Raw genomic sequence first — 12,215 nt, forward strand, 5'->3', positions numbered from 1 at the left:
GACTATGGACTCTGAGAAACAATCTGAGGGTTTTGAAGGGGAGGGGGCTGGGAGGTTGGGGGAGCCAGATGGTGGGTATTACAGAGGGCATGGATTGCATGGAGCACTGGGTGTGGTGCATAAACAATGAATTTTGTTACACTGAAAATAAATAAATAAATAAATAAATAAATTAATTAATAAAAAGAAAACCTAAAAAAAAAAAGGTCAAACAATGGAGTAATAGCCACATGACCATTTAACCCTATAATCAATAACAGAAATATTGAAACAAAGTGTTTGAGAGGCGAAACTAAGGTTTGGAATTTAATACGACCAACTATGCATCATATTTGGCATCATGATCTGCTTTCTAGAGTGTTCTTTCATTAAAGTACACATTTTATTCCAAGCAGATCTAGGCAAAGGGCAAGCAAGAGTGTGCTGACCATGTAGGGAGTACACTGAGTTCTGACGTCGATTTAAAACAGGGTAGCTTTGCCTTAAAATACTCCCGGACACTGTTCTTTGTGTGAAAATTCAGTGACATGCAGGCTCTTTTACTACAGGAGACTTGACTGGCCACAAAATCAGCCAGGAGCCAGTCTGCAAATCTTAGTTGGAGGAAATCCAAGTGAAGTTGTAAAGACAAGAACAACTCCTTAAAGAAATCTGGTCCTGCTTAATTGGGTGTGTGTGCCTAATCTGCACTTTAGTTCTTAGAGATATTCTGTCCTTGTCTCATGAGGGCAGATCAGAACAGAGATGGGGGAAGGCTATGCTGCAAATCTAGACAGCTTCTAAATCTCACCTTTCCAACTGGTCACTCCACATCAAGGTTGAGGAGCACTGGTGGGGTAAGGAGGTGGAACTGGATGCATAGTTGTTTGTGTGGTGCCTGATCTGTGAACAGACAGAGGGTTTCAGTGGACAGAATTATTGATGATGACTCCTTTTGTCAGAAGACTCTTCCTTCAAAATTCTTTTAAAAAAAGCAGAACCAAAACTCTATACATCAACTTGCATTGACCATAACCAACTGAAGATACTTTACATCTTACCTTCCCAAGACTATCTCATTTCTGCCTCGAAGTTTTGACACACCCTCAATTTCCTCCTACAATTTCACACCAGATATTACTTAAGGTAGAGACCATGCCTAAGATGACTTCTAAGTACCTAGAGCAGTTATCACAGCACTTGTTAAATACTGAATAAAAACTCACTGGTCAAATGATTAGTGTAGGTAAATCCAATTCTACCACTCTCTAGCTTTCAGTGACTTTCTGTTGCTCTTAGGATAAAGACCAGAATTCTTAACATGACCTTCTAGGTCCTATTTGATCTAGCCTCTGCTGCAACTCTAGCTTTGTTTGCTCAGGCCACATTAGCCATCTATGAATATCATGACAGTGTCATCCTTTTTCCTACCACAGGGCCTTTGCACTTGAAGCTTCCTCTGCTAAGAGTGCCCTTCCAATTCCCTCATCACCTGGCTGACTCCTACTTGTCCTTCCAATCTCAACTTGGAATATCACTTCTTCAGAGACTATCCTGTTGAGTAGGACAGGTCCCCCACTATGTGATACCCATTATTTTCTTTTCAGAAACTCATTGTAGTTTGGAAACAAAGTTGTTTTTTGTGTGTGTGTGTTTTGTTTGTTTAGTATTTTTTGTTATACTAATATACTAAATTTATTGTTATACTAAATACTAAACATTATTTGTTTAATATTTTTTCTTATCACTAGACTACAAGTTTCATGAGTGCAGGGACCATGCCTAGTTTTGCCTACCACTGTGTCTCCAGCAACTACCGCAGTGTCTGGTGGATAGACAGTCAATATTTGTGGTATGAATAAACACGTCTGTGTAATTGGCTGAAGCCCAGGCCTGAACAATATTCTCCAAATAGTAGCTTAAGTTCATTGGTTTTAATAAAAAATATTAAGAAAAAATATTTCCTCTGTATACATTTCTCACTAATTCTCATACAAGAAGTAGCAGAATGAAATTAAATTCTCACAAAGAACTGCTACAAGAAAAAGCAGAAAGAAATTAAATTCAATGTTTCCTTGGTCTTTTTTATTGGATTCCTAGAGTGTTTTCTTTGTCAAAAGCTTAGTTAAGATCATTTTAAACAGTATGTCCATGTTCAAGTGGCATTAATGATATAAGATATCCAGACAGACATGTAGTTCTCCAAGTCCTGACCATGTTAAGCAAATAGATAATTTCTGTTTTAGGAAAGTAGTGTTATTTGAAGGACAATGAAATGACATGTCTTCTTGACAACACAGATTACATTTTGACCAATGTCTATTGCAGCACAAACTGAAGAAGTTCAGTGGCACTTTAAACAGAAATACATCTAAAACTAATAATGAACTATATGTTGGCTAATTGAATTTAAATTAAAAAAAAAAGAAATATTGTGGTTCTGGGTGAGTGCTCAGAGTTGAGGTCAGAGTAGGAAAACAACCCCCACAGGATTTTCTGTTTATTCTTGAAGACTTTCAGAATCCCCTGGGTGTCCCTGTTAAAGAACAATCTGGTTAGATTGGTCCTAGAGGACCACGAGGCTTTTCTCTTCCTGCTATTAACAGACCTGCTTTAATGAAGTACTTGGGGTTGCATTATTTGTTGGCTTAACTTTAGGAACAGATACAACTGTAGGAATCTGGGTATCATATGTCTCCCCGATGTCAGGGAGCAGAAAAAGAAAAAACTGAAGGGGGTGCCTGGCTGGTTCAGTCGGTGGAGCGTGTGACTCCGGATCTCAGGGCTGTAAATTTGAGCCTAACCCTGGGTGTAGAGATTACTTAAAAATAAAATCTTTAAAAAGAAGGAACTGAAGACACGAGGCACTGCAAGGTAACATGGGATAGAGGCAGGAGTGGGAAGCATCGTACAATTCCCTACCACACTCTCTACACCACGCCTCCAGTAGGCCCTATTTCCCTGGCAAACATTCTATGATTCACTCCATCCTTCTCAGAAAACTCTACTTTACTGTCACACCCAATATTCTACAGCTAACTCTGGCCCCACAGCCAGTGGATTGTTCATTTCATGCTAATTTTCTCTCCTCTGGGTCTCTTTTATTTTAGTCCTCCCCTCTAGTCTTTGTGCCATTGTTCAGATTCTCACTCCTGTTCTTCCTGGCTTGCTGATCAGTTTGAACTTGACATTTCTGTCAGGTCAAAAATGGTTGAATATTGGTAATTCTTTATGTTTAACCTAGTAACAATCTTTTAACTAATTAATGTTCTGACCCAAGTCTTTCTCAAACTCTTGAACACATCCTTTATATTCCTTTTTTTTTTTTTTTTTTTTTTTTTTGAGAAAGAGAGCAAGATCACACAAGCAGGGAAAAAGGCAGAGGCAGAGGGAGAGAGAGAATTTTAAGCAGACCGCACACTGAGTCCGACACAGGACTTGTCTCACAAATCACATGGCTGAGATCATGACCTGAGCGAAAAGCAAGAGTCCCACACTTAACCAACTGAGCCACCCAGGCAACCCTTGTACTATTTCTAAGGCAAACCTCATATCCTTGAATGTTCCCCAATGCTACAGAATAAAGTTCTGGAGTACTAAAGACCCACTGCTGAGTGGCTCCATCCTGTATCTTGAGGTTAATCTCTAATCTCCTGCCTCTCTCCTTTATGGAAGCCTTGCTTCAGTCCCTAAACCATACAATCAGAGCCCTGCCAATGCTTTTTCACACCTGATCACTGCGGAGTTTGCTCTTATCTTTCTAAAATGCCTCTCTCTACTTCTGTCCAGAATTCATCCTATTTATCCTCCAAGACCCAGCCTTTCATTTTCTTGGAAAAGCATTATTTCTTTTATTGTATTCCTGTAGCTTTGTATACATTATTCAAATTATACATAGTCTGTCAGTTTGACAAACTTTAAAAGCCCAATAAATGTTGGCGAATAAATTGATGTCTAAGTAAATGACTGGCTCTTCTCAATGGTCAATATTATGAGACAAGGACTGATCAAATTTTTCAGCACCCACAAGAACCTACTATATGTATGTCACTTTTTCAGGTGTAATAATACGTTCATATATTAAAAGTTCCCCTTGGCTTAGAAATAGGTAGTTTCTATATCCCCCACATCTCCCTTGAGAGTATCTATTGGTACATCTTATCTAACTGTGTATAGCTCTTCTTCCCAGGACTGGGAAGAAAGCACTCAGGCACTCAGTGCACATTTTTGAATGAGTGAATGAATGAATGAATGAATGAATAAGTGAGGGCTGTCTTAGACTGAGTACTCCCAGAAGCAGAACCTAAGGCAAGGGTTTGTATGCAAGTGACTTATTAAGAATGTGCTCCAAGGAAAAAAAAAGAATGAGTCAGGAAGTGGGAAAGTAGGACACTGAAGGAGAAGCCAAGCAGGAGTGAAATTTTAAATGATTCCAGCCTCCGTCTGAACCTTGGGGAAACCCTGGAGTATAAATTACCTGTCAAAATTTGTTGTGGGCTTCTCTACTCCCACATTCATCAGTCACTGCTGCTTTGGGGGGAACAAAACTCCTAGGCCCTTCTGGCTCTGTCCTTGTGTGAGCCTCTGAAGGTCACAGTGAGAGCAGTTAGCAGCAAAGTAAGCAGAAGCAGGGAATGGGTACACAGAACTGCTATATTGTATCTGAGAGGTTCTGGGTAGGACTCCAGTTTTGTGGGATACATTACCTGCCATATATTTATTAAGCCAAGTTTAGCTGGTGGTAGTGGAAGAGGCTGCTGTGTGCCTGGACTAGAGAACTCCGGGAAGGGAGTCCTGTTGAAAATAATCTTCTCTACTCCTGCTCCTGATGCCTAGGATCCCTTTAGTTAGGGCCAAAACTTTTTAATCTATATTGAGAAGTGGTATTTTAAAAAAGAATTACCTTGGGTGGAAGAGAGAAAGGGACAAAATCCTATGTGGAACCCACTATATGTCAGGCGGTGCCAAACTTTTTAAAATGCTTTACCGTTTTAATACACTGGTTTTCATCCACACTCAAGTATGCGTCTTCCTGAGAGTACAGGATGTATAGGACTTGATGAGCCTTTCTCGAGCCTTTTACCCCTTGTCACCATGAAGATGGTATCCTTTATGCTGCCCAAGAGTTTCCTGTTGGCTAACTGAACATCATTCATTCATTCATTCATATTCAAGAAAATGTCAAAAAAATTAAAAATAATAAAAAAATTTTTTCTGCCCCAAATAAATCCTATTCCTCTTGTTTCAGCTAAGCTTGTAGTTCTGTGTGTTCTTCTCAAATTACCAAATATGCCTGATACCCAATTTGCCAATGATGCTGGTCCTCTCTCTGGATAGGAAAGCCCAAAGATTTCAGTTAAAGAGGCTCCATTTTCTAAGCCATATTATAGGACATTTTTTTAAAAAAGATTCCAGTGAAGATAGAAAAGACTGTGTGTGTGTGTGTGTGTGTGTGTGTGTGTGTGTGATCTTCAATTCGAATTTGCCTCTTGGGCCACATTATGTTCCTGTGGAAATTGTGACAAAAACATTGATGTGTAAGTGGCCACTCCACAGACACCTGAACACAGCTTAGTTGTTTTGTCTATGGCCATGGCCTGTTTGTGGCCTCTGGGCTGCTTATGGTATGGCTGCAGATGCCCAACACCTGTGTTCCCAGAGCTATCCTCTCTCTGTCTGTTGAACACTGTGTTGGTCTGTCTGTGAGGCTCCTTCCAGGATAACCCTGCTGAACTCCAGGGCTATAGTTCCTCTGTAGCATATCATTAGAGTGTCCTCTGAGGAGACACTCACCCCACACTAGCTCACTAAGTTCTCCCATCCACTGCCTGATCCTGAACAGCTGAGAGGTATAGCAGTCTGCATTGTTTTCTTCAGAACTTCAATTCCAGATTTGTAACATATCGTAAAGGCTGTCTGGCGGGCTTTCTGAGGAACACAGAAGCTATTCGATAAGTACTTACCCTCTATCCTCTCTAATTACTTGTGTCCTTATTACAGATTATCCCACCCCCACAGCATCCTTCCCTTCTTCCACCTTTCTGTTCACTGGCTTTGTTCCATCCACCTTCAAATATTCATAGACTTCCCCTGACCTGAGAAATAAAAGACACAGAAACACCTATGCTTGACTGCCTGAACTTTTCCCCTCCCTGTGCTTGCAATCCAGTTTCTCACCTCCCTTTTTATGCCCAGCTTCTCTATGTGCTGCATCTGTTACTCCTACTTCCTCTCCAACTCTCTCCTAAATAATAGCCCCAAATTATAAAGTACTTTCCATTTTTCAGACACTGTTTTAAACATTTTACAAATATTAATGAGATTTATTCTTCGAAGTTGAACTATCATCTTCTCTTGACAAATGAGAAAACTGAGACACAGAGAGGTTAAACAACTTGCTCAGGGTCACCCAGCAGCATGTAGCTGAGTTTGGATTCAAATGCAGGGAGTCAGGTTCCAGAATACATGCTAACTAGAATCCATACTGCCTCATGGTCTCCCATCCCCATGACAGTAAAACTAGTGTCTTGGAAACTTTGGGCGTTCATTGTCATCTTTGGTACTTTAATATTTGGGCTAGATACACCTGCACTGCATATTAAGGTCTAATATTTATAAGATTGTCCCTCTCTCATTATACAGGTATAATAAGACTTCATTAATCTAGAATGAATAAATTATTCTAGTGGAGGATGAACTAAATTTAATTTTTTCCAAACTTTGTATTTTTATGATATATAAAAAAGAAGTCATTGGTCAAAGTAATAAGTAAAACACATAAGTCAATAGGGACAGAATTTGGCCTACTTAAGGGGGGGAAATAGAGATCACGTTAGAATACTGAAATGCAGATCTAGGCTTCTGGTGTCAAATGAGTTTTACCAGATCCAGGCAGTAATATATATTATGCACTTTTTGATTCCTACCTTGGTGTAATATAGCAGGGAAACAAATGAAATAACAAGAAAATGACAGAAAATGGCATATGATCACACTCCAGAGTATAACATGGTGCCTTTTGCCATTATCTTATTTGTTGGAATTTTGCAACCCATATCCTGAGAACTGAGAGTATTCTTAGTCACCATTGTGATCCCTGTAGAAGTAAACAAAACTGCACAATTTAAAGCTAAAGTAATCACTCAGTCTAACTCTCATCTACGGTTAAAGATATGAGTTAACATTATGTCTTATAGTCATAGAACTTGTTTGCAGCAAAGTCCCATCTAAGTCAGCTTCCTCATTTCTGTTCCATCACAAAGCCCAATAACTAATTTACAGATTTGATCCACTTGTAAATAACCCTACAGTATATCATAGCTATTCAGCAAATAGTGAAAGAAAGAAAGAAAGAAAAGAAAGAGAAAGAAAAAAGGGAAGGAAGGAAGGAAGGAAAAGAAGGAAGAAAGGAAGAAAGAGAGGAAGGGAGGGCAGGAGGAAGGGAGAAAGCCTGGCCCATAATACTAATCAACAAGCCCCACAGGACTGAGATTTTTATTGCTATTATTCAATTGATGCACCCGCAGTGACTAGACCAGAGGCTTCCACAATACAGCTTAATTACTATTTTGATGTTTAAATGAATGATGTACATAGAGTGTCTCTAAGTAGGTTGATAGTATTTCCATTTCATAAGTGAAAAAAATTAAAGTTCAGTAAAATGACTTGCTCAAGTGTAGACCTAGAACCAGGACTAGAAACTAGAACTTTGGCTCTTAATTCATTACCTGACTATAAAAATATTGCTTTCTGATTTAAAAAAAAAATCAATTAATGAATTGTGTTGTAGAGGAAATAAAGATAGATACGTAACCTTCAGCAAATTCTAGGGAAAGGCATACAGCTGTTGATCATCTATAGTCCCTCTACGCATGCTGGTCTTCACCATGTCTAAGCCGTGTCCTTCTATTTCACACTACCAACAAGCAGAAACAGTGCTCGCTCCTTACTCTTCAAAACTGCCCTTCTTTTTCTGCTCTTTTCTCAGAGGAATAAAAGAGGTAGACCTAATAATTGTTCTCATGGCTCTCCATGAGATTCTGAGCAGCTAGAATGACACTAAAGTCTCCAATGTCTTACCACTTCCTCCTCAGTAGAACTTCATCTTTGGGGTTTTTACAGCCTTCTGACCAACAGGAATTACCCTGTAACTAGACTAGGTGGCCTCTAATACTTTGACTTAAACCTGGCCTTTTGAAGGCATTCTATCTCTTCTCCTTTTTAAAACATTAAAATACAGTCTAAAGAGAATGTACCTTAAATGCAGTGAACAATGTTTTCCTCGCAAGAAGACAGAGGATAAACACCTGAAGAATTCAAGAGAAGGGAAATAAAAGTGACTTAGGTGGGGTTTGAGTTTTCATCAAGACGTATAGGATGTGAAAAAGAAGAACTAAGACTGGGTAGAGCTGCAGAGCGACCGGGGAGACGAGACTGCTACCACTCAAAGAAGTCTAACACTTGGACACAGTTTTTGGATCTACAAACTGAGGATGATGGGTAGCTGGCAACCTAATGCAGGAAGGAGTGTAGGTTAAATATCAGCTTCTGAGAGGAGTGTCTCAGACCCCACAGACAGCAGTAGGTGCTGAAGCCTCTGACTTTCAGGGAATATCGTTCACACCTCTGCCACATTTATTACAGAACCTGGCATATTTGCCCTCACATCTGCCTCCCCAGGAAACCCTGGGAAGCTTGAATATCAACATGCGAGGTATAGCTCACCTAGAAATTTTCTTTATTCCATGCTACAAAGGAAGGGGGAAAGTTTTTCCTTCAAAATTATGACCTAAATTAGAAAAACCAGAGTTTAGCAATAACTTAGGCTAACCAGCCTTTTGTGGGGATATATAGAGGCAGGGACATTTTCTTGGTATGATACTTCTCTGTAGGAAAGAATATAACAATTTTTTTCCATAGCATTGGATAAAGTCTTTAGATACTGTACTTTCCATCAACCAACTAATCATTTTTCCATGCTAAGGAATTTTAAGTATATTCTCCAGTTTGTTTTTTCATTAGGAGGGCATGTATAATGTTTTTCATTTGAATATTTATTCCAAAACCCCTATTCCAATTTATCATCAAATCGAAGTGGCTCTTGTTTTCTTGTACATGTCTGAGAAATCCTCTCTTTCCCATCCATTCTGTGTTTTTTTAGTCTCTCCTTTATTGTTCACCCACTGCATCACTGCAACATACTTTAGTCCCCTAAGTGATTTCTCTGCCTCTGATCTCTGCTACAAACCAGCCTTCCTAAAATCTCAGATAAAATCTCACATATGATGGAGAAGACAATGGACTTTAAAAACTACTACCTGGCTAGAACCCAGGTTCCACTAGTTATTAGCTGCATGATCCTGAGCAAGTAACTTATATCTGCAGGGCATCAATTTCCTCCTCCTCAGCTAAATGGGGACAAAGGTAGTTACTACCCCACCAGATTGTTAGTATATAGGAAGTGCTTAGAATAGAACCTGACACAGGGATGGAGAGGAAGCTTTCAGGAAGTATGAGCTAGTATGATTTCAACTATACTGAACATGCCATTCATTACACCAGTTGCATCTACAGATTCTCACAAGGGAAATTCCTCTGCACAACCCCTGCTGACGGGGCAGTCACAGGCTGCCATATTTGTATAAGGATTCTGCATGCCAGGCATACCCAACTGGAAAAGGTATACAAACGCAAGTTGTAGGCTAGCCATTGATCTATGACCTTGCGAGTCAAGGAACAATGAACTGATATGGCAGAAATTTCCTCTCAAAGAACCTGAATTTTGAAATGTTAAGAAAATGAGGATCAGAGCAGGACCAGAGCCACGAGGAAGCAGGTATTGTAAGCAAACAAAATTATTAAATTAAGAATTTATATTGACAACAGGGAGAGATTCGTCAGTTGGTAATGGAAACACTATCAAGCAGGTAGAAAATAGTTAGGTCCAATGATGGTGGAAGACTAGTGTGAAATTCTGTTTCTTCCGCAGGTTGAATCTCTGAATCCTGACCTCTCCTCCAACCCCAGACTACATATTCCTGCCCATAATGTTCCATTACAATAGACCTCCCCTTGCTTGAGCCAACCTGAGAAGTACTCCATTTATTATATCCCAAAGAACCTAAACAACTAAACTAGGTCTCTACGGACACCCTAGATGATGAGTTGGAAAAGCAGATTCCACTGATTAATCAACTCACTGCCTCCCGATCACCCCATGCACTAGTACTGTCCCTCCTGTTCTCCTCAGCACAAAAGAGCTCTCATTCCTTTTGGCATATACAAAACTTAATTTTTCTTCAAAGGCTAGTTCAGATCCCACTTTCTCCACGAATGCCTGGATATTATATCAGACAGAAGTAGGTCCAGATTTTGGGGGAGCCTGAAGAGTATGAAACTTTCTTTAATAAAATGAATAGGGTCCAAAAGGCCTCATGAAGGATGGGCTTCGAAGCTGGAGCTTCCTTAGTTTTACCTTATGTCTGCCTTTGATGTCAACTCAGGAAGAACTCTTCCTCCATAAGATTATCCTACCAGGTACGTTTTCAGCAATGTGTATAGTCACATAAACCTGTTAGATAAATTATCACAGTATTATATTTTGCCTTACACTTTAGGAACATCATTTGTGGCTACAGTATTCCTTCTTCCTGGAGCTTTGGAAAGAAATTTTTGATGTCTAATAAATCTACATTTGTGTAGGATAATATCAGTACATACCACTGTTCCTGCTCATTTAGCATCTAGCATATGCCACCCGAGATCATTAGCTAAGCCATTCTCCACCCAGATGTTGATAAAACCTTGTCATTATACACATACATTCACAAATATGCCCACACATGGGCTTCATAAAATTGCTGCTATTTGCTTGCTATTTTCTTATGATCTTTAGTATAAAGGTCAAAATCAATTTTATGGCATACAAGACTCTTGTCCACCTTTCGGACTTAATTCATCTCTCTTTCCTTCTCCATGCCTCACCAGTGCCTGCCTTGCTGTTGTTTGAATATTGTGCCTCCTAGAACTTTGGGGATTCTACACATGCTCTTCATTATGTCTGAAATGCTGTTCCGCATATACCTGCCTCCCAATATCCAGCTATTTCTTCCTCCAGGAGAATTCATTCATCTTTCTGCTATTGGCCTCCAAGGTGGGGGGGTGCCACATAATACACTCTTACATCATTCCTGGCCTCCCCTTACTTGTGGGCAGAACACAACAAAGTAAAGGCATTTCTGTGATACAAAGATAGCAGTGGAATTCACCTTTGTGGGAATTCCATTCTTTTTGTTTGGGAAAATACTTAAATGAGCCTTTTGGGTTTTGGAAAGGTCAAGTCCATGGCCGAGAAGGGAAGAGTTAAGACAGGCACAGAATTGCTCTGTAGACTGCTGTAAAGCGCAGCCTTCCTGGTGGACAGACCTGTGTTTCTGGGAGGTAAAACGATGTTTGGCGTCTTTTTTCATGAGGAGGGATTGTTTGAGAGCTGGAGCAGGTTTGGAGGCTTACAGTCCTGGGACCCTGAAAGAAAGTCTGAGTGTGACCCAAACAAACTTCTGCAGAGCTGAGATAGATGGTGTCCATCTGTGAACACCAATGCATGTTAAGGAGTAGTTATCCCTGGGTTTAACTTCTAGTTTGTTTGTTTTTTTCACTTCCTCCCTCTCCGCTCACCTCTTCTTCAGATGAAGCCCTCAATAAAGATTCTTACAAAGTAGAGCTTGTGAGACCTCAGAGAAAGAAGGGAGAGGCTCACGGAGAGTGTGGAGGTGAACACTGCAGGGAGAGGACATCCGCCTAGAGAAGCCAAACACAGAAACCTGAAGGAACCAGCAGGAATGCAAGAGAGCCAATCCAGAATGAGACCTGCCAAGTGACAGTGGAATCATCAGCGGGTTCAGGAGGGACTGCACCTGCGAAGTTACCCAGAACGTGCTTGAATTATTTTATTTGCTGGGAAAGGAAAGGAACGCCATATGGTAGAACTGGGGATATTTGGTTACAGCCGGAGTCACTTACTGAATACAGTATTTCCTGATTATAAGCTCCATGGAAGCAGGGTTCATATCTATTTTGTTTCTGCCTTGTACCCACAAATCACCATGCATGGCACAAAGGAAGAACTCAATCAATACGTATTTGCTGAATGAATGAATGATCTTTCAACAGACTCTAGCTTTAACATCAAGGACTGTATTGTAAATATTCTCTAACTCCAAAGAGCTCAGCATGAT

At 40.1% G+C, this 12,215-nt stretch overlaps 1 protein-coding gene across 3 annotated transcripts in view; it reads right to left on the reverse strand.

Annotated features, from left to right (window-relative positions):
* The window catches only part of PTGER3 (prostaglandin E receptor 3), a 194,759-nt gene that overhangs the window by 114,051 nt on the left and 68,493 nt on the right, over positions 1-12,215 (reverse strand). For 2 of the 3 annotated variants that reach the window (XM_082686144.1, XM_082686145.1), the window contains exon 3: positions 791-882. The exons of the other annotated variant lie outside the window; for it this stretch is intronic. In XM_082686144.1, the coding sequence (XP_082542270.1) occupies positions 791-882 (92 nt within the window). The remainder of the gene's footprint in view (positions 1-790; positions 883-12,215) is intronic. 3 annotated transcript variants of the gene reach the window in all.

This window comes from Mustela nivalis (assembly GCF_964662115.1).
Source record: "Mustela nivalis genome assembly, chromosome: 10".
In the NCBI taxonomy this organism is placed as follows: Eukaryota; Metazoa; Chordata; class Mammalia; order Carnivora; family Mustelidae; genus Mustela; species Mustela nivalis.